Below are 24539 nucleotides of genomic sequence, written 5' to 3'. Positions count from 1 at the left end.
ATATATTTCATTCATCATATCTGCTAGTGGAGAATCATATACGGTGATTAATTAAAAATTATGAAAGTGATATCGGTCACACTTAGAACTTTAGGGGTAACGGTCACATCCAAAGTTACGAAAAATGTGGATAAGACGCCAAAATACTTTTATTGGATTTATCTGATCTTGAAAGACGACTTTTAACCCCCTGTCAGCAAATAGTTAACGAGCTATTGAAATCGATTTCCGTCTATTGCTCGTCATCCGTCCGGGTTTTTTTTCACAGCGTGGCTATTGGTCACATTTTATTCACCGAAAATATGTCAAGTGTATTTTTTTTAACTTTACAGTTATTTACTGATACAAAAGGAGGGCTGAAGTTGGTTGCGAGTTCCTAGTTCCTAGTTCCGTTTAATAAACGGAACTAGGAACCAGACCCGAGTTCCGTTTAACTTAAACGGAACTAGGAACCAGACCCGAGTTCCGTTTAACTTAAACGGAACTAGGAACCAGACCCGAGTTCCGTTTAACTTAAACGGAACTAGGAACCAGACCCGAGTTCCGTTTAAGCTTATACGGAACTAGGAACCAGACCCGAGTTCCGTTTAACAAACATACTGGCCAACGAGCAGACTTCCGTTTATTAGGATTCCTATCTCTTATAAGATATTTAATTACATATGTTATAAAGGAATCTAGCTCTGAGCTTCAGGAACGATACAACTTATATAATTTATCTCTATAACACAGATTTTCTTAAACGGATCTGATACCTAGACCTCAGTTCCGTTTAACTTAAACGGAACTAGGAACCAGACCCGAGTTCCGTTTAACTTAAACGGAACTAGGAACCAGACCCGAGTTCCGTTTAACAAAAATACTGGTCAACGAGCCGAGTTCCGTTTATTAGGATTTCTACCTCTAATTGCATGTTCAATTACATATGATATATAGGAATCCAACTCTGAGCTTTCAGCAACGATACAACACATAATTAATCTCTGTAACACAGATTTCCTTAAACGGATCTGATACCTAGACCTCAGTTCCGTTTAACTTAAACGGAACTAGGAACCAGACCCGAGTTCCGTTTAAGCTTATACGGAACTAGGAACCAGACCCGAGTTCCGTTTAACAAACATACTGGCCAACGAGCAGACTTCCGTTTATTAGGATTCCTATCTCTTATAAGATATTTAATTACATATGTTATAAAGGAATCTAGCTCTGAGCTTCAGGAACGATACAACTTATATAATTTATCTCTATAACACAGATTTTCTTAAACGGATCTGATACCTAGACCTCAGTTCCGTTTAACTTAAACGGAACTAGGAACCAGACCCGAGTTCCGTTTAACTTAAACGGAACTAGGAACCAGACCCGAGTTCCGTTTAACAAAAATACTGGTCAACGAGCCGAGTTCCGTTTATTAGGATTTCTACCTCTAATTGCATGTTCAATTACATATGATATATAGGAATCGAACTCTGAGCTTTCAGCAACGATACAACACACAATTAATCTCTATAACACAGATTTCCTTAAACGGATCTGATACCTAGACCTCAGTTCCGTTTAACTTAAACGGAACTAGGAACCAGACCCGAGTTCCGTTTAACTTAAACGGAACTAGGAACCAGACCCGAGTTCCGTTTAACAAAAATACTGGTCAACGAGCCGAGTTCCGTTTATTAGGATTTCTACCTCTAATTGCATGTTCAATTACATATGATATATAGGAATCGAACTCTGAGCTTTCAGCAACGATACAACACATAATTAATCTCTATAACACAGATTTCCTTAAACGGATCTGATACCTAGACCTCAGTTCCGTTTAACTTAAACGGAACTAGGAACCAGACCCGAGTTCCGTTTAACTTAAACGGAACTAGGAACCAGACCCGAGTTCCGTTTAACAAAAATACTGGTCAACGAGCCGAGTTCCGTTTATTAGGATTTCTACCTCTAATTGCATGTTCAATTACATATTATATATAGGAATCGAACTCTGAGCTTTCAGCAACGATACAACACATAATTAATCTCTATAACACAGATTTCCTTAAACGGATCTGATACCTAGACCTCAGTTCCGTTTAACTTAAACGGAACTAGGAACCAGACCCGAGTTCCGTTTAACTTAAACGGAACTAGGAACCAGACCCGAGTTCCGTTTAACAAAAATACTGGTCAACGAGCCGAGTTCCGTTTATTAGGATTTCTACCTCTAATTGCATGTTCAATTACATATGATATATAGGAATCGAACTCTGAGCTTTCAGCAACGATACAACACATAATTAATCTCTATAACACAGATTTCCTTAAACGGATCTGATACCTAGACCTCAGTTCCGTTTAACTTAAACGGAACTAGGAACCAGACCCGAGTTCCGTTTAACTTAAACGGAACTAGGAACCAGACCCGAGTTCCGTTTAACAAAAATACTGGTCAACGAGCCGAGTTCCGTTTATTAGGATTTCTACCTCTAATTGCATGTTCAATTACATATGATATATAGGAATCGAACTCTGAGCTTTCAGCAACGATACAAACAGAATTAATCTCTATAACACAGATTTCCTTAAACGGATCTGATACCTAGACCTCAGTTCCGTTTAACTTAAACGGAACTAGGAACCAGACCCGAGTTCCGTTTAACTTAAACGGAACTAGGAACCAGACCCGAGTTCCGTTTAACAAAAATACTGGTCAACGAGCCGAGTTCCGTTTATTAGGATTTCTACCTCTAATTGCATGTTCAATTACCTATTATATACAGGAATCGAACTTAGAGCTTCCATGAATAATACAGCACAGAATTAATCTCTATAACACAATTCCCTTAAACGGATCTGACACCTAGACTCCAGTTCCGTTTAACTTAAACGGAACTAGGAACCAGACCCGAGTTCCGTTTAAGCTTATACGGAACTAGGAACCAGACCCGAGTTCCGTTTAACAAAAATACTGGTCAACGAGCCGAGTTCCGTTTATTAGGATTTCTACCTCTAATTGCATGTTCAATTACATATCATATACGGGAATCGAACTTAAAGCTTACATTCATAATACAGAACAGAATTAATATCTATAACACAGATTTCCTTAAACGGATCTGATACCTAGACCTCAGTTCCGTTTAACTTAAACGGAACTAGGAACCAGACCCGAGTTCCGTTTAAGCTTATACGGAACTAGGAACCAGACCCGAGTTCCGTTTAACAAACATACTGGCCAACGAGCGGAGTTCCGTTTATTAGGATTCCTATCTCTAACTGCATGTTCAATTACCTATTATATACAGGAATAGAACTTAGAGCTTCCATGAATAATACAGCACAGAATTAATCTCATTAACACAAATTCCCTTAAACGGATCTGACACCTAGACTCCAGTTCCGTTTAACTTAAACGGAACTAGGAACCAGACCCGAGTTCCGTTTAAGCTTATACGGAACTAGGAACCAGACCCGAGTTCCGTATAACCCATCGCTTGCATAGACATTTGTAAAGCTCACCTGACCCGAAGGGCCCGATATCGAATATAATAATATAAGATATCTTATATAATGCGATTAAATTCTGGATGGACCTTGCTCCTTCAATAAATTTTATATTGGCTTGCCATAGCATTTACTCATTTTAGCTCAACTGGTCCAAAGGACCGAGTTAAGTTATGCGATAGCGCGACGTGCGGCGTTTATGAATGAGACCGGAATTCCGTTGAAATTAAATGGAAATTCTAGGCAATAGACCGTTTAAGCCCAGTACATACGATTTTTACAGATATCTTTATCTAATCCCCATGGTAAAAGGATTTTATTTTTAAAATTTAAATCTAACAATGTTTTCTCGAAATATTCAGATTTCCAGATTATGTTTCTCCATTTATTTTTTTTTTATTGTTATGTGAAAGAGTATTTCAAATTTATATTTTTCTGATATTTTAATATTCTGTTAAATTGATGTGCATTTTATCGAACTTCAAGCATAAACCAAAACTGCCTTTGAAACATACATGTATATTGTATTGATCTTGGTTAAGAATATCCTTCCATGAGTCAACAAAATAGATCACAAAGAATCACCTGTTTTATGAAGTAATTGTCACAAAAACAATTGGAAATAGTAAAACAGGCTCCACGATTTGCTTAATTTTAAATCTCCATCATATAATGATGCTTTCAATATTATATGATTATGAGTGCTATTCAATAGCGGTAGTACGGCGGCGTATTAGGGCCACTATATAATTTAATTTATCTTGTACGTACAAGTTATTTTCTTGTACGTACAACTTAGTATCTTGTACGTACAACTTAGTATCTTGTACTTACAAGATAGTATCTTGTACGTACAAGTTAGTATACGTACAAGATAGTATCTTGTACGTATAACTTAGTACTTGTACATACAAGTTGAGTTGAACTGCTGTTCATCACCGCAGAATTGAGTCCTCTGCCTGATATTTTTCGTAATTAAAGATAGTCTGTCTACTTTTCATTGCTTCAAGCACGATCACAGGTTTATTAACTTATTTGACAATATTCAAAATATAAATATATATTAATGAGGACAATATCTTTTTCACAATCATAATTTGAAATTGCCGGATTATGAGTTGAAACTGTATAGTCACTTGCATTATTTTGAAACTGACACTGTATAGTTCCTTTCGAGGAAACTGTATAGTCGCTTGTTTTATAGATAAGATATATTTAGTGATAAAATGTATATGATACATCTCCGATAAATGATAAGTTTTATCTATTAAAAAGAGGAGAAAACAAATTCGTAATTTTCCTCAGTAATTAAAGTTACATACTTCACACTGGTGCCATTATTGGAAATGTTGGAGCATTTATTTTACATCAGAATATTAGTATTGAAAATAATTAACTGCCTCCAAAAAAAATCCTAAGCATTATGCCCTAATTCGAACGAGTTACTGATTGCACTGATTGCACAGACAACAAAAGCAAAACAAATTATTTCATATGTTTTTTTTTTGTGTTTATTAGACATATATACACACATCTATTATTATCCAAATGATGATCATATTTATTACTCCGTTATAAACATTTACATGTACAGGGTGTCCCAAAAAACATGTCCCGAGTTTGACGCTTTATAAAAATGGTTTTGGTAGACAGAGGAATTTGATCTATTTACCATTAGAAAGGTAGTAATCTGCTCTGTACAACGATATATAACAATCCGGACAAATATCTTTTTGTGAAGACTTATATTGAAAATCGAGAGAAAGTCATATTTCGCTAATTTTGCGTTTTGTTCAGAAAATCAATAACTTTCAGTTAAAGAATGGGCACGAGGTGTCCGCCCTTCTTTTCGATGACAAGATGAATTTGACCCAGAAATTCCTCACCACCTCACAATTCTGTAAATCTGCTTCCTGGAGTTGGACAGCATACCTGGGTGATATTTTCATCAAATTGCCATTAATGTAAGTATGGGATTTTCCGACCGCATTGTAGATTTTAATAACTTCAGCATGAATCTTCATGGTGCTAGAAAGTCATCAAAATATGACATAATCGATGATATCATCATTTCTATTATGACGTCATCACACATAATGGCGATGTAATCTGTAAATTTGTACCCAATTAAGTTAAATTTGGATACTCCTGCTTTCCAAATCATTTTGAATTTTCAAAAAAAGTTTAGTATTGCAAAATTTATTATCCGTCAAAGTCGGGACATGTTTTTTGGGACACCCTGTATATGTTCGGAAACTTATCAAAGCATCACAACTCCACAAAATGTCGCAAGGTATTCATTTTTTTCCATTTGGCTTAAACAAAGGGTACGTAATATACGTATAGCTTCATGCGATGCGATTGTGACAGTAAACCAGTCACATTCTTTAATACCGAGAGTTTCAAGATTATACGATCTTGTACGTACAAGATAATAACTTGTACGTACAAGATACTAACGTGAACGTACAAGATATTAACTTGTACGTACAAGATACTATCTTGTACGTACAAGATACTAAGTTGTACGTACAAGATACTAAGTTGTACGTACAAGATACTAGGTTGTACGTACAAGATAGTAACTTGTAGTACGTACAAGATACTAAGTTGTACGTACAAGATAGTAACTTGTACGTACAAGATATTAACTTGTACGTACAAGATACTAAGTTGTACATGTACGTACAAGATAGTAACTTGTACGTACAAGATACTAAGTTGTACGTACAAGATATTAACTTGTACGTACAAGATTATAACTTGTATGTACAAGATAAATCAAATTTTGCAGTGGCCCTAATACGCCGCCGTACGGTAGAGAGTCAGTCCCAGTATTTTTACAATTTTGAATTCCCACTAAGGATGCTACCATCGCAATATGAGTACTATCCCATACTTAATTTCAGAGAAAAAGTCGTTTATATGGAAATAAACAAATTGACCCCTTTTGGCCCCGCCCCTCAGGCCCAAGGGGATAAGCCACACCCTTTGTATAATTTTGTATCCTCATCCCATACCCCATACAGATACTACCTTTGCAATATTTTTTGTTATATATCGTGCTAAGTTTTAGAGAAGAAGTCTTTTATAAGGAAATTAGAGTTTTTTCAATGTTAAGCCACTTTTCATGATATAATACTTACCATAACTTTAGAATTCAAATACACTACATACACCAATTTTTATAGCCCTGAAAACATTATATTTGAGAATCCCGTCTCCCTACCGTACTTTATTTCGTACTCGACGAGAGTATATAGAATGGTGTCCCTTTCTAAAAACCTCTATGTAGCCACGAGGACAAATGACTGAGGAGGAAAGGGAATGAGGACAGAAGGGTGGAACCCCATAAAGTTATTGTTAGTTTTACATCATGTAAATTGGTTTTACATTGAAAAACCTCAATTTCTTTTCAGTAATACGCTACCATAACTTTAGTACGCAAATTTGTCTTACCGTAATGGAGAGTCCGAAGCCAGGCAGCCCAGTCAAATGGCAAATGTAGGGGACAGGCCCCAGGCAGAGAATATAAAACAGGGTTGAATGAACAAAGGAAAAAACGAATATACCTCCCCGTGGAAAGAGGTGCACCATTGTGAAACCTGCTCGCATAATGTTAAAAGACCATATATGTATATAATGTCTACTGAGGAAGAACAGTCACAGACTGAATCATCACAACTGGGCCCAAGGAAAACAGTCCATCAGAGTGGAAGGACAGAGACCGGAGGTGAAAGTAGACTGACCACGCCAAACGGCAGAAGACATCATGTCCTGGTACAAGGACCTATTGCGGAGAGCCCAAAGAAGTCGCTAGAAATACGCGAAGAGCGAAAAGACAATGCATGAATATCACTTCTCCTGTGGCCTGAGGCAACAGCAAGCAGGAAGACAGTCTTTAAAGTTAAAAACTTTATGGAGACCGATCCTAAAGGCACATTAGAAGCCGAAGCCCCCATTTGTGACTTTAACACGAGTTCTAGGTTCCACTGTGGAGCTGACGTTAGGCCTGTCCAGATTGAACCCCCGAATCAAGACAGACAAAGAAATGAAGATCATACCTCTGGTCTACCACGGAAAGTAAATACACTGGCAATAGCTGTGCGATAGCCTGCAATAGTACATTATTGCGCTCCCTAAACAACAAGGAGAATGAAACTCGCAATCAGCTGGGCAGAGGCCATGACCGGATCAATCCTCCTGACGATACACCAATCAAAGAAGATCTTCCAGCGTGACTGGTAGACGGCAGAGGAGAAAGACCTAATTGATCGGGCGATGCGAGCTGACATATCCGAAGAAAAGCCTGTCTGAGCTAGGACTCCTGAAATCATGTCCAAGCGTGAAGGTAACGTCTGGGGCCGATTCTAACGAAAGACATTTGCTTTTGGTGGGAGAACCAGAGGACGAGCCACCAGAAACGACAAGAGCTCCGAAAACCAGGGTTGTCGCGGCAACAGTGGCGCTATCGGAAAGAGGGAGCAATAATACCCCGGAAACTTCTGTAGAACTCTGCGTCCACGGCCCAAGCCATTTGGTTTGGCACGGAGACACAAAGGTTGACAACTGACTATTGAGAAAAGAGGCAAAAAGGTCGAGGGATATAGATGCCGTTCTGTCATAACCAGCTGGCGCTGCCTGGAGATTTCCGCCAGAACATTTGCCCTTCCTGGAAAATGCTTGACTAAAATTGTTAACTGCATTTCCTTATAGATAGGAATAATACGGAAATACGGACAGCGAGGGCACAAAGGTGGTAAGCTGATGTCCCTGTCTCTCCAGATAAGCGACCACTGTAGAGTTGTCCGTAGCCATTCAAACCGCATTGGAATGCAGAATCCTCTAAAAAGTCTGCAGAGACCCTGTGGATCGGGTGTTCCGATCCACAGATTCCCGAACTAGATGTATCATTAGCAATTCTTCGACATAGTTGTGAACATATCTTCCCTAGAGTGCAGAAATCACCCTACAACCAACAGCAGTTGATGGGACACCAAGCTCCCAACCTCTTGCGGATCAGAAATATTCTGGAATAGAAGCCGAGTGTGTAGTCCATAATAGGCACCCCTCGACCACGCCCTTTAAAAGCATGGTCCTTACTTCCTCCCGGATGGAAACTGCCTTCTCCGGATCCCCCAAAGGAGGGAAAAATACATACTTTGACACAAAGTGTGGATGCCGCAAGTATGGAATGCCAAACCGCTCCTTCACTACAGAAAAGGCTCAAGAGTCCTGTGTGATATTCTTCCATTGACTCTAGAAAGAAGGTGGACTGACGATCTCCTACAGGAAGATGAAAACGAGGAATATCGAGACCTCCACAGATGGAGAATTATTGCCTAACCCAAACCCTAATTTACGAGAGGAGGACTTGAATCTCAGACTGGCTGAATTCTCAAGAACAGACCTTTCGTATGGAACGATCAAGGACGGAGAAACGAATCAGGAACTTTTCGTCTTGTCCCAATGAGGGTTTGTACTCTTCCTACCCTTCCCAATGTTACTCTTGAAATAAGGCTTTGACTTCGGTCGCATATAACAGTGGGAGCAGAATTTCTAGCCTTCTTCTTTGGTGGTGCTGACCTCTGTGAGGTAATGGCCTCCAACCTCTGAATTTTTTTCTATGTTTTCAAAACAGAGAAAAACTCCTAGCCAACAAGACATTGACGAGCAATGGCACCTTCAAAGAAGCCAATGATCTCAATGTCCTGTTCAGGGCAGAAGTATTCAATTTTATATATGACATTCTGGATGGAGAGACGCAACAGCCTCTCCATCTTGTGGTGCTCCTTGGAGCCGAACACTACCTGGTTCCCTGACCAAGTTTCCCGAGTACAACACTCAAGCTTCGCTGGCAAAGAGGACGGCAGTCTATCATGTATTGCATAACCAGGGGCTTGAACCTTTGACCAAAACTGAGGTGCAACAGTGCTAACCTAAGCGTGCGAGATGATGAAAAATTCTTCTTCATAACTCAAGTTAAGATATGAATGTCATTGACCACTTTTCCTTGTTAGATAAACACCCGTCAAATTGTCCAATGAAAATATCTAGTAAACATCTTATTACACGTGGGAATCATAATAAACAAACTCAACGCATTGGTCAGTAAAAGCACGTGAACTGAATATGGAATTTGAATGTGTTGGGCTATAAGGAACTCGGGTCTAATCCCTAGATTCGTATGATCTTAAACGGAACTCGGACATGGTTTGTCGACTCCGTTTCTACGCTATATTGAGTTTTACTGTGAATATATGTTCCTAAAGGTTCCGAAGACGATTACTGTAAAATGCTAGAACACTGACACTTCAAAAAAGGAACCGCTCAAGGTGCTTTGCGATTAGGAAGAGTAATATCTTGACAATGAAATGTACAATTGAAGCTCTGATTTCGAAATGTTCGATGACAGTATAGTACAAGAGATCTTAGAGGATCCTTGGCGCCTACGAAAGAATGATGTATGTCTGACGAAAGAGGAATATTTTCTCTGCTTTTTAAACTATAAATATTAAAATCCAAGATGGCTGCCTCTTGGCCATCTTGTTGATTTTGTTTCATTGAGTTGTATGGCCCATTTGGGGCTATCTTGTTGATAGATCGGTTCAAAAATGCATTATACGCAACTAGGAACCTAGTGGAAACCAACCTCTGAAATTTCAGACAGATCCCTTTGGTGCTTTCTGAGAAATAGAGATAAACATCTTCAACTTCCAAAATCAAAGTTGTTTCTCTATCGGCCATCATGTCGATTGGCCCTAAAATGTAATATGCAGAACAGGGGCACTAAGGTAACCTACATCTGCAATTTAAGACTTCTTGGTAACAAAAAAAAAAAACAACTAAAAAAGGACAGGCGGACGGACGGACGTACAGACGGACGGACAGATAGATCGACAACCTGATTACTATAAGGCACCCGTATTGCGATACGGGGCCCTATTAAGCATCAGGATATTCATTAAAGTCTTTAAAGGCAATGTATAGGCCAACATCGGCTTAAACAGAACTAGGATCTTGTTCCTAGATCCGTATACTATTAAACAGAACAGAACAGGTTTCGAGCGTCAGCTCTAAACTGACCTCGGGTCTGGTTCCTAGATTCGATCAAATAAACGGAAGTCGAATATGGTTCCTAGTTCTGTTTGAGCTTAAAAAGAACCCGGGTCTGGATCCTAGTTCCGTTTAAGTTAAACGGAACCGGGGTCTAGGTGTCAAACCCGCTGATGAAATTCTGTATTAAATATATTGATTCTGTGTTGTATTATTCATGGAAGCTTTAAGTTCGATTCCTGTATTACAATGGTAATTAAACATCTTATTAGAGGTAGAAATTCTAATAAATGGAACCCGGCTGGTTGACCAGTATTTGTGTTAAGTGGAACTAAGGTCTGGTTCCTAGTTCCATTTAAGCAAAACGGAACTGGGGTCTAGGTGTCAGATCTGTTTAAGGAAATCTGTGTTATAGAGATTAATTGTTTGTTGTATCATTCCTGAAAGCTCAGAGCTAGATTCCTTTATAACATATGTAATTTAATATCTTATAAGAGGTAAAAATCCTATTAAACGGAACTCGGCTCATTGACCAATATATTTGTGTTAAACGGAACTCGGGTCTATTTCCTAGTTCCTTTTAAGTTAAACGGAACTCGGGTCTGGTTCCTAGTTCCGTTTAAGTTAAACGGAACTGAGGTCTAGGTGTCAGATCTGTTTAAGGAAATCTGTGTTATAGAGATTAATTCTCTGTTGTATCATTCCTGAAGCTCAGAGCTAAATTCCTTTATAACATATGTAATTTATTATCTTATAAGAGGTAGAAATCCTAATAAACGGAACTCCGCTCGTTGGCCAGTATGTTTGTTAAACGGAACTCGGGTCTGGTTCCTAGTTCCGTTTAAGTTAAACGGAACTCGGGTCTGGTTCCTAGTTCCGTTTAAGTTAAACGGAACTCGGGTCTGGTTCCTAGTTAAACGGAACTGGAGTCTAGGTATCAGATCCGTTTAAGGAAATCTGTGTTATAGAGATTAATTCTGTGTTGTATCGTTGCTGAAAGCTCAGAGTTCGATTCCTATATATAATATGTAATTGAACATGCAATTAGAGGTAGAAATCCTAATAAACGGAACTCGGCTCGTTGACCAGTATTTTTGTTAAACGGAACTCGGGTCTGGTTCCTAGTTCCGTTTAAGTTAAACGGAACTCGGGTCTGGTTCCTAGTTCCGTTTAAGTTAAACGGAACTGAGGTCTAGGTATCAGATCCGTTTAAGGAAATCTGTGTTATAGAGATTAATTCTGTGTTGTATCGTTGCTGAAAGCTCAGAGTTCGATTCCTATATATAATATGTAATTGAACATGCAATTAGAGGTAGAAATCCTAATAAACGGAACTCGGCTCGTTGACCAGTATTTTTGTTAAACGGAACTCGGGTCTGGTTCCTAGTTCCGTTTAAGTTAAACGGAACTCGGGTCTGGTTCCTAGTTCCGTTTAAGTTAAACGGAACTGAGGTCTAGGTATCAGATCCGTTTAAGGAAATCTGTGTTATAGATATTAATTCTGTTCTGTATTATGAATGTAAGCTTTAAGTTCGATTCCCGTATATGATATGTAATTGAACATGCAATTAGAGGTAGATCCTAATAAACGGAACTCGGCTCGTTGACCAGTATTTTTGTTAAACGGAACTCAGGTCTGGTTCCTAGTTCCGTATAAGCTTAAACGGAACTCGGGTCTGGTTCCTAGTTCCGTTTATGTTAAACGGAACTGGAGTCTAGGTGTCAGATCCGTTTAAGGGAATTTGTGTTAATGAGATTAATTCTGTGCTGTATTATTCATGGAAGCTCTAAGTTCGATTCCTGTATATGATATGTAATTGAACATGCAATTAGAGGTAGAAATCCTAATAAACGGTACTCGGCTCGTTGACCAGTATTTTTGTTAAACGGAACTCAGGTCTGGTTCCTAGTTCCGTATAAGCTTAAACGGAACTCGGGTCTGGTTCCTAGTTCCGTTTAAGTTAAACGGAACTGGAGTCTAGGTGTCAGATCCGTTTAAGGAAATTTGTGTTAATGAGATTAATTCTGTGCTGTATTATTCATGGAAGCTCTAAGTTCGATTCCTGTATATAATAGGTAATTGAACATGCAGTTAGAGATAGGAATCCTAATAAACGGAACTCGGCTCGTTGGCCAGTATGTTTGTTAAACGGAACTCGGGTCTGGTTCCTAGTTCCGTTTAAGTTAAACGGAACTGAGGTCTAGGTATCAGATCCGTTTAAGGAAATCTGTGTTATAGATATTAATTCTGTTCTGTATTATGAATGTAAGCTTTAAGTTCGATTCCCGTATATGATATGTAATTGAACATGCAGTTAGAGATAGGAATCCTAATAAACGGAACTCCGCTCGTTGGCCAGTATGTTTGTTAAACGGAACTCGGGTCTGGTTCCTAGTTCCGTATAAGCTTAAACGGAACTCGGGTCTGGTTCCTAGTTCCGTTTAAGTTAAACGGAACTGAGGTCTAGGTATCAGATCCGTTTAAGGAAATCTGTGTTATAGATATTAATTCTGTTCTGTATTATGAATGTAAGCTTTAAGTTCGATTCCCGTATATGATATGTAATTGAACATGCAGTTAGAGATAGGAATCCTAATAAACGGAACTCCGCTCGTTGGCCAGTATGTTTGTTAAACGGAACTCGGGTCTGGTTCCTAGTTCCGTATAAGCTTAAACGGAACTCGGGTCTGGTTCCTAGTTCCGTTTAAGTTAAACGGAACTGAGGTCTAGGTATCAGATCCGTTTAAGGAAATCTGTGTTATAGATATTAATTCTGTTCTGTATTATTCATGGAAGCTCTAAGTTCGATTCCTGTATATAATAGGTAATTGAACATGCAGTTAGAGATAGGAATCCTAATAAACGGAACTCCGCTCGTTGGCCAGTATGTTTGTTAAACGGAACTCGGGTCTGGTTCCTAGTTCCGTATAAGCTTAAACGGAACTCGGGACTGGTTCCTAGTTCCGTTTAAGTTAAACTGAACTCGGGTCTGGTTCCTAGTTCCGTTTAAGTTAAACGGAACTCGGGTCTGGTTCCTAGTTCCGTTTAAGTTAAACGGAACTGAGGTCTAGGTATCAAATCCGTTTAAGGAAATCTGTGTTATAGAGATTAATTCTGTGTTGTATCGTTGCTGAAAGCTCAGAGTTCGATTCCTATATATAATATGTAATTGAACATGCAATTAGAGGTAGAAATCCTAATAAACGGAACTCGGCTCGTTGACCAGTATTTTTGTTAAACGGAACTCGGGTCTGGTTCCTAGTTCCGTTTAAGTTAAACGGAACTCGGGTCTGGTTCCTAGTTCCGTTTAAGTTAAACGGAACTGAGGTCTAGGTATCAGATCCGTTTAAGGAAATCTGTGTTATAGATATTAATTCTGTTCTGTATTATGAATGTAAGCTTTAAGTTCGATTCCCGTATATGATATGTAATTGAACAAACGGTACTCGGCTCGTTGACCAGTACTTTTGTTAAACGGAACTCAGGTCTGGTTCCTAGTTCCGTATAAGCTTAAACGGAACTCGGGTCTGGTTCCTAGTTCCGGAACTGGAGTCTAGGTGTCAGATCCTTTTAAGGGAATTTGTGTTAATGAGATTAATTCTGTGCTGTATTATTCATGGAAGCTCTAAGTTCGATTCCTGTATATGATATGTAATTGAACATGCAATTAGAGGTAGAAATCCTAATAAACGGTACTCGGCTCGTTGACCAGTATTTTTGTTAAACGGAACTCAGGTCTGGTTCCTAGTTCCGTATAAGCTTAAACGGAACTCGGGTCTGGTTCCTAGTTCCGTTTATGTTAAACGGAACTGGAGTCTAGGTGTCAGATCCGTTTAAGGAAATTTGTGTTAATGAGATTAATTCTGTGCTGTATTATTCATGGAAGCTCTAAGTTCGATTCCTGTATATAATAGGTAATTGAACATGCAGTTAGAGATAGGAATCCTAATAAACGGAACTCGGCTCGTTGGCCAGTATGTTTGTTAAACGGAACTCGGGTCTGGTTCCTAGTTCCGTTTAAGTTAAACGGAACTGAGGTCTAGGTATCAGATCCGTTTAAGGAAATCTGTGTTATAGATATTAATTCTGTTCTGTATTATGAATGTAAGCTTTAAGTTCGATTCCCGTATATGATATGTAATTGAACATGCAGTTAGAGATAGGAATCCTAATAAACGGAACTCCGCTCGTTGGCCAGTATGTTTGTTAAACGGAACTCGGGTCTGGTTCCTAGTTCCGTATAAGCTTAAACGGAACTCGGGTCTGGTTCCTAGTTCCGTTTAAGTTAAACGGAACTGAGGTCTAGGTATCAGATCCGTTTAAGGAAATCTGTGTTATAGATATTAATTCTGTTCTGTATTATTCATGGAAGCTCTAAGTTCGATTCCTGTATATAATAGGTAATTGAACATGCAGTTAGAGATAGGAATCCTAATAAACGGAACTCCGCTCGTTGGCCAGTATGTTTGTTAAACGGAACTCGGGTCTGGTTCCTAGTTCCGTATAAGCTTAAACGGAACTCGGGACTGGTTCCTAGTTCCGTTTAAGTTAAACTGAACTCGGGTCTGGTTCCTAGTTCCGTTTAAGTTAAACGGAACTCGGGTCTGGTTCCTAGTTCCGTTTATTAAACGGAACTAGGAACTAGGAACTCGCAACCAACTTCAGCCCTCCGGTGGCCGAGTGGTTGAGATGTCTCGATATATAACCACATGCCCTCCACATCTAGGTAGCGAGTTCGAATGTGGGGCAGTTGCCAGGCACTGACCTCCGTACGGGATTTTTTCTCCGGGTACTCAGACTTTCCTTCACAAATAAATTTGGCACTTCCTTACATGACCATGGCTGTTAATAGGACGTAAAACTAATAAAACCCAAACTGTCAAAATTAATGATGTCCTAGATAATTGTGTCGAATAACCCTGTCATGTATGGGTAAATAAGAAATACGTAGGGCAGTGATATATTTTGGTATGCCAACACAGTTGACAAGTTTACACGTGAACTATATAGAAATGCTCAGTAGTCTGTGTATAGCGACGGCAGCATATTTAGGTGGTAGACCATCACCTCTATCACCTTGGTTCTCAAGCTGTGAGACTCATGAAGTTTGTAAACCTTTCTCCACCTTGATTCCCTTAACAGTCGTACCGTGTATTCTTTCCCTGTGAATACACAGGTATATATATATCTTCTGTTACAAACACATCAAATTTTAACAACAATACTCGAACACGCCGTATTATCGGATCTGTAATATTAAATCCCCATGGTAATACAGGATTTCTGGCGAAAAGTAACAACACTCTAGAGTAGACGGACGCTCTTCATATCTCATGTTCTATATCTTACTAAATTTAAAGGAAGATTTTGGTTTGGTTTGTTTATTTTTACGTCCTATTAACAGCCAGGGTCATGTAAGGACGTGCCAGGTTTGTTGATGGAGGAAAGCCGGAGTACCCGGAGAAAAACCACCGGCCAACGGTCAGTACCTGGCAACTGCCCCACATGGGATTCGAACCCGCTTCCCAGAGGTGGAGGGCTTGTGGTTATATGTCGAGACATCTTAACCACTCGGCCACCGCGGCCCCAAAATTAAAGGAAGAAGATGCCTGTTGACTGACGAACTAGCAAAAAAAAACTATACAATCTGCACTGATTATAAATGATTATACGAAATCCCGAGTCATTAATGTCATTGTATTTCGTAAATTAGATACATTTTTTTTCGATGTTGTAATGGAATTAATATTTTTAATAAACTTTATGTTGTTTGTTGATATAATTCAATATTGTGTATTGAAAAATGTCATTGACTTAAAATTATGTTATCATCTAATATTGTGAAAAAAACCAATGACGTGGTCGTTTGTAACAGCGTCTGAAGCTACGACACAATAATTATATATTTAAAACGATTCCCTCTTTCACAATATTTATAGGATTAACCTGATTATATTGTTATGTGACTATAGCATAAACAAGTGTCTTTAAAGATGTTAACAAGACTGATCTCTTGTTTTAGGTTTACGTTTGTTAAATTAAGTATTATTGTCTTAATGGGTTCAATTCTACGTTTGATGTCATCTGTATATTAGCATTCTGGCGTGAGTATTTTAATCAATAGTTTTTTTGTCCTTGTTTTCGTTTAGGACTTTGGTATGAGTATGTTTATACGACAGCGATGGAATGATGAGAGGTTAAAATACACCGCCTTTGGAGGTCTGAAACACCTTGAACTGGACACGAAGATGATTGGCGATATCTGGGTTCCCGACCTCTACATCGTTAATGAGAAGAAAGCGTCATTCCACGTGGTTACAGTGCCCAATAAACTCATGCATATCTACCCTGACGGCGATGTCTTCTACAGTATGAGGTAGAACAGTTTACAATCCGTCCTCTCAGATTTACGTCCCTTCGTTTCACCACATCTCGGATTGAAACGAAGGGACGTTACCCTGATAGTTCAAAATGTAATATCAGAGATTTAAATCTCTGGTAATATCGGTCTCAGAAAACATGCGCTAACATCAATTTTATTTTAAATCTTCTTAATGACAAATCATAATTGTATGAGAAATAACAAAAATCAAATCGTATCGCCATTTTTGACATTTTATTGTATGAATTTTGGTTTTCTCAAGCAATATCATTCTAAGCTACTTTGCGTAGTTAATTTTGAGTCTTGTCGCTGTTTGTCGATCTACAATATCCGTAATATCATTCCGGTAATTAGTATGACACATGTAATGATTCAAAATTTCAAGATTTAATTGTTACTCTCAGACACATGAAAATGTGTTACATGAGGACATAATGATATACATAAACATAATATACATGACAAGTTAGATACAAAATCCACATGTACAAGGTATAGAAATACAGAAAGTCATAATTTTCTCGCACCTCGGACAGGGAAATCTCACATGATACCCGGTGTTAGATTTTTCTATCTCGTCCGATCTGTCTGGTACCTTTACGCGAATTTTGGCGGAATTTTACGCCATTCATGTAACAGTCCGCGCATGTGACGTCAAACTCTTGAACCGGTGACGTCATAAGCGTCAGATAGTCAATATTATGAGAAATATGTGCATTCAGTGATTTACCATGCATCGTTTGGTTGTTGTTTTTAATTATGAAACAGTATGTAATAACCGAACTATAGTTTTATACGGAATGACTGAAATCGAAGCGCAGATGTAATGGTTAATCGGCTTTGAACCAGGAGGCCCATGACGGGATAGTTTTACATTCGGAACGCGTATATAGATGGGTTTTGTTATATCTTAGAGGCGCGAGAAAAAAATCTATTACCTTTAAGTGATCGAGATCGGGTTATCTCAGTCTCGGGCTAAGATTTTGTAACATCCCAACCTCGGCTAACGCCTCGGTTGGGATTATGTTACAAAATCTTAGCCCTCGACTGAGATAACCCGATCTCGTTCACTTACAGGTAACAGATTCTATTAGTATAGCACTTAATTTAAAGTAATATTATTACCTTTCTTAAGAACATAGCAAGTTTGTTCACAACTTGAATACAGCAAACATTCAATAGACGCTCTATTTTTTTTAAGTATGATATTTGATGTAGTACTGAGCAAAATATTTTTCACTAATAGTTTTAATTTCCCGTTTTTGACATTTGAAAAGATAGTGAAATTCATCTCCGATATCAACATGACATAAATTACATATTCTATTCTCCTTTGGGATACCGAGCCATCGCCCAGTTTCAATAGGGAACTTTACATTTGTGGTACGAAATTTTATAATAGTAATTCTGTTTTGTTCCGATAACTTTGTTTAATAACTTTCGAAAATAAATTATGTTTTTAAATATTGAATAAAACCGACCTTTGGACGAGGATTCTATGTTTGGGAACCATTTTTGTATAAAAGCGTCACGTAGACGTTGTGCAACTTCATGCATATAAAAATGGGCATTCATAGGTATTTCACTATTAAACACATTGTATATGCGTCAATCTTGTATCATTAAAAACCTGTTTAACATGATCTAACCATTTAAACCGTATATTTGTCCATTGCGACTTAAACTATCCATTCGTCAATATAAAATATTACTTAATTTATCTTTATTTAACAAAAAGTTGTTCCAAAAATTTAACATTCTCAGCTTTACTTTTATTTATAACAGATTATTACGGCCAAGAATAACAGAAATCAGAAACCAGCAGCTAAATTCAAAACACAATTTAATTATATACAATATTATACAGAGATGGTTTACAATATCTAAAGTAACTGCTGGTGGAACAAGAGTAATACGAGAATTTAACATGTTACTTATCTATATGCGAATGTCCTGGTATAATCCTTGATCTTCCAGTTTCCGAATTAATGTTCACAAATTCACGAGGAAAATTAATGTCCACAGATGATTTGTAAAGTTTCAGGCAATATGAATAAATCCACTCAATGCGTTGTAACAATCCACAGATAAGTCACAATAGCTCTCCCAATAGAATCTAATATGGCGTTGTACAATTCTTGATATGTCTTATTACAGGTCTCATTACAGTTCTGATTAGCCTTGGGCAGCTGGAGTATATATAGCTAAACCCTAATTCAAGAATATTTGAGAACCTTCTACTTCAAGAAATATCTAACTAAAAACAGTAAACAAATAAACACACAGAACTTTCTAGAAATAGATCATTCTAAATCCCTACTTATAATCAACATGTTTACACACATGTATGTTTACACATGATAATATTCTAGAAAGTTCTATAACCTAAATTAATAATATGAACTTTATAGGATGTATTGATAATATAGCTATAGGAGTTATCTCCCTTATCTACATGTATTTAGTATCATACATAACAAGATATCTTCCCAATTCACCATTAATCAAGATATACCCAGCCGTGGTAGCACTAACATTTAAAATTCGTTTGCAAAATCTAAGATGGGTTTGTTCTAAAAGCTTTAAATCTTCATAACCCCAGATTTCTGACCCATACAACAATATCGGTTCAACTGATGGGCCAAATAGCTTTAGTTGTAGATCTACTGGTATTGCCTGATTTCGTATTATTTTAAAAATTGAAAATGCTTCTGTCTAGCCGCCACAAAATTTCCGTTAAATTTAAAAGTAATTCCGAGATATGTAAAGCAGTCTACGATATCTAATATTTCGTTATCGAGCGTAAAGTTATTTTGCCGTCTGCACTTTCTTTTGTTTGTGGACAATTTGCCTATGATATATTGTTTTTAATCAGAGTATAGAACGTGTACATTTATACTTGTTGTGTGGGATGTGTGGACGATTTGCCTATGATATATTGTTTTTATTCAGAGTATAGTACGTGTACATTTATTATTGTTTTGTGGGATGTGTGGACGATTTGCCTATGATATATTGTTTTTATTCAGAGTATAGTACGTGTACATTTATTATTGTTTTGTGGGATGTGTGGACGATTTGCCTATGATATATTGTTTTTATTCAGAGTATAGAACGTGTACATTTATACTTGTTATGTGGGATGTGTGGACGATTTGTCTATGATATATTGTTTTTATTCAGGGTATAATACGTGTACATTTATACTTGTTGTGTGGGATGTGTGGACGATTTGCCTATGATATATTGTTTTTATTCAGAGTATAGTACGTGTACATTTATTATTGTTTTGTGGGATGTGTGGACGATTTGCCTATGATATATTGTTTTTATTCAGAGTATAGAACGTGTACATTTATACTTGTTATGTGGGATGTGTGGACGATTTGCCTATGATATATTGTTTTTATTCAGGGTATAATACGTGTACATTTATACTTGTTATGTGGGATGTGTGGACGATTTGCCTAAGATATATTGTTTTTATTCAGGGTATAATACGTGTACATTTATACTTGTTATGTGGGATGTGTTGACGATTTGCCTATGATATATTGGTTTTTTTTCATGGTATAATACGTGTACATTTATACTTGTTATGTAGGGTGTCTGGACGATTTGCCTGTAATATGCATCTGCATAAGTACCCCCTTGATGAACAGAGGTGTTCCTTAAGACTGGAGAGCTGTGAGTATTTCATCATATTAAGTCTTATGACTTTGGTATAACTTGTCTTAACCGTGTATTCCAGCCTGATTCTACATCGTTTTCATTCTTTATTTACAGTAATTAGAATCTGTATACTCTGGTTATATAGTTACATATATGCTGGTCCGGGTAACATCGGGTCCCGACAAGTTACAATGTTTTTGCTTTGTACGACGAGTTAGCAAACAATGGTGTAAAGCTTTATTTTGTTTCAAATGTTGTTATAAAAAAAAGAATTTTGAAATACAGCTCTGTGTAAATATGAAAAGAACATGAGAGTAAAAGTAGTTTTTATGAAGTTGATGTATTTCGATTGATAGGTGTATTAAATTACTATTGTGGAGATTGGTATTTAACAGTAGGGCATGCTGTCCTAACCCTTTTGGAACACCATGTGTATATAGGTCTATCGTGAATGAGATTCTAAAATTCATAAATGCGGGCTGTTATCTATAAACATGTCTCAACGTTACTGATTTTTTTTAAATGTACTGATTTTAGCGGTTGTTTCATTTTAGCGCTTTTCGTGCTATCTGCGAAGCGCTAATTCATGTACAAGGGGTATTTCCGGTATTAAACAACTGAACTCCGCTGATTTATATCCGCTCTTAAAAATCATGTGTACACTTTTTCGCATTTGCGCTAAACGTTGACTGCGCTAAAATAGTAGTCTATGAATATGATAAAAATGTAATTAAAGGGAAAATTCACTCAGGCTAATTTTTTTTACATAACCAAGAAGCAAAATATGGCATAAATGTACTGTTCTACATTTCTTATGAAACATATAACATGAAATATTGACAAAGTCCACGTCAATATGTACGCTGCATCTATACCCGAGCCAACGTCACGCACGTTAAACAAATGAACTGCATAACCACTGAGGAGGTGATAAATGATTTTTTTTAGACGAGTCAATTCACCTAATAAGGTAAACACATTACTGTCAGAGCGATTTGAGCACTTCTAGACAAAAGTAGCATTACTCTTCGAGCAAGGGACGGGGTTTAGCATACAAGATGTTCGACCACAATGTGTAATGGCGGACAGCGAGCGAGTTTGAACACTCCACACGCATTTCGCCACCATGGGCTTTTTTGGCATATCACAGTAAAACCGACTGATCTAATTTCCATTAGAACTGGGTTTTTCCCGACATATGTACAAATTTTAATGTTCTTTTAGCCTGAATTGTCCCTTTAAGATGTCGATGATGTCGCGATAGAAACACACAAATGAATTATTCAACTATCACCAATACAATACAGACTACAATGTAGCTTTTGTCATCAAACGTCAAAGCATCCAATGCCATGAACAATTCTCGGCAATGATAGCAGAATGATAGATTATGTCTAACAGATTTAATGCCAAAAGTGCAAGGAAAATAATTTCATTCCTTGTATGTTTAATTCATGGTCTTGCATTGTATTGATATATTGCCTAAGTTTCGTCTCTTGTTGCAGATGGTTACAGTGTTGAGACTTTGTTGCTACGCTGGAATGATATACCTGTGGAAAAGTCGCCAAAACTTTCACTTCCACAGTTTGAAATGGGAGATATTACAGACCATATATGTGACGTCACATATGCGGGAGGTAACCTCTCCAAAAATTTCTATAACATATAAAGTTGTTTAAAAGTACCGTACTTCATTCATCTTATTTCAAGCTGCTGTTGAGGCAATGTTAGGATATCGGAGGGTCTGTAATAGCTGCAGCGATTAAGAAATCTAGCCTTTGAGTTGTCATTCAATAGGCCGCTGCTAGTCCATATTTCTCGTTTATTACAACAAAAGTGAGTTTTTTGTTTTGTATTATAATTTACTTTCACATGCCAAATTTTTATTTGGTAATGACATAAACACAATGTTTCTTTTTTTCTGTATTGGGAATACATTTTTCAAATTCTACACGAAATGTGTTTTATTTTGGCGCTTTTCCATCTGATGTTTCAGTGAATTACACCTGTATCACGATGTCGATGAAATTATCAAGAAATTATGGCTACTACATGATCCAAGTCTTCATCCCGAGCATTCTCATTGTTTTTCTCTCCTGGGTCTCTTTCTGGCTCAACATAGAGGCCGTGCCGGCTAGAATTTCTCTAGGACTACTAACGGTGCTCACTATGACGACACAGAGTTCCGGTGCACGCGCCACGTTACCACGTGTCTCGTATGTAAAAGCCATTGATGTGTGGATGTCTATGTGCCTTATCTTTGTGTTTGCCGCACTGATTGAGTTCGCTTATGTCAATGTGCTCGCCAGGGTGGAACAAAGAAGGAGACAGACAATCAAAAACAAGGGTCCTTCGGCAGATGAGGAAAACGGAAAAGCGGTAATAAATAGATTTATTCTCCAACACGGTATAAATCCCAATTCGAGCGTTTCATCTTAAGAAATGTTTTCAAAAAGACACTTTCTCCAAGTTAAAATTTTAACAAGAAGTTACCTAGCACATTTAGGTCAACCCAGAATATGTTTTTCTTTTCTGCTTTAAAGTTACAGCTTTAATTTCTTGGATAAAATATCGTTAAGGATTCAGATTACAAAGTAAGTGTGCAAATTCCCCTGTCTATTTGTTGGTAGCCTTACTTCTATAAACATACTTATTAGATCCTTTTAATTTTCAGGAGGAGGCGACAGCGCCTCCACAGAGAACTGGAAGGTTCTTCAAAGATGCCCAACGACGAGAACGTGCCAGGAACGTTGATAAACTATCAAGGATAATATTTCCTCTCATATTTGGAATATTTAATCTATGCTTTTGGACGGTGTATATATTCTGGCAGCCTCAGGAGGTTAAAGATGCAGATGCCGAGATTATCGTCGAAGGTTGAACTTTTTGTACTAGTTTTCCTAACCAACTAGTTTACTCCTGCCATGTAACAGCAGACTCGATTTAGACTACCACTTAATCATCATGATCATGGAAATGTCAATCAACGTTGTTTCGAGGCGACTTCATTTCGAAATTCAATATACTTTAAATCCTAACAATTTTGTCGTTGCAATTCGATTTTGCAATTCAAACTTCTATCATGGTTCTACGGAAAAATATTTTTTTCTCTTTTTTTTCGGTGATTTATTTTCGTAATTGTTTACTGTTTGTAAATGACATTTTTTCACAATATACGTTGGTTCAAGCTACATGATATATTTGGCATTGATGCAAATCTCACCACTTTCGCAACCGAGGAAAAACAATATCTATGGCGAACGATGATTCAGTGCAAAAGGATCACTTACTACAACATTTTGTTAGATATTTTAAAAAGTGATACTGTATTAAATTTAGTTTAATGTCACTGAAGTAGACTGTTTGGTCGCTAAATCACGTAGGAAGTGTGAGAGGTTGTGTGTGTGGTTGAAAGGTCCACATAATGTTTGAAGATGTCATGAAAGTTAAGCAACAGGTCATTTTATTAGATATGAATTATATGTATAATGAGTAATAATATATAACGGACTCTTACATTTGTAACATATCACATCAATTTTCATTAACCATATGTGTTTTAAATCGATTTTTCTCATAAATTGATACATGCAATTATCTTTCTATTTCAACTAATCACTTATACAATCTGTACCCGATAGGTTAAACATGCTCACTAACGGTTTATCATTAAAGACTGAATTAATATGTAATGCCTTCATTTTCTACAATAAATTTTCTTACCTATTTTATCTCTTTTAGTCGTTATCGTTGCGATTGACCGTATGACCTTTCCAGGCCAGCGATTGTCAAGTCAGGATGGATGAAAATATCAACACTGTTTCTATACTTATCTAGGTACACTGTAGCCTATTCTATGTATCAACACTGCTTCTATACTGATCTAGGTACACTGTAGCCTATTCTATGTATCAACACTGCTTCTATACTGAT

The 24539-nt window shown here is 37.5% G+C and overlaps 1 protein-coding gene across 7 annotated transcripts in view; it reads left to right on the top strand.

Annotated features, from left to right (window-relative positions):
- The window catches only part of LOC138327353 (glycine receptor subunit alphaZ1-like), a 129521-nt gene extending 105184 nt beyond the window's left edge, over positions 1–24337 (top strand). For all 7 annotated transcript variants that reach the window (XM_069273381.1, XM_069273386.1, XM_069273385.1 and 4 more), the window contains 5 exons: positions 16702–16928; positions 20539–20621; positions 22112–22243; positions 22603–22985; positions 23281–24337. In XM_069273381.1, the coding sequence (XP_069129482.1) occupies positions 16702–16928; positions 20539–20621; positions 22112–22243; positions 22603–22985; positions 23281–23487 (1032 nt within the window). In that variant the 3' untranslated portion in view covers positions 23488–24337. The remainder of the gene's footprint in view (positions 1–16701; positions 16929–20538; positions 20622–22111; positions 22244–22602; positions 22986–23280) is intronic.
- The last annotated feature ends 202 nt before the right edge of the window (positions 24338–24539 follow it).

This window comes from Argopecten irradians, chromosome 7 (genome assembly GCF_041381155.1).
Source record: "Argopecten irradians isolate NY chromosome 7, Ai_NY, whole genome shotgun sequence".
Taxonomy (NCBI): Eukaryota; Metazoa; Mollusca; class Bivalvia; order Pectinida; family Pectinidae; genus Argopecten; species Argopecten irradians.
The sequence above is the reverse complement of the archived record's forward strand: the minus strand, read 5'-3'. Positions and strand labels throughout refer to the sequence as shown.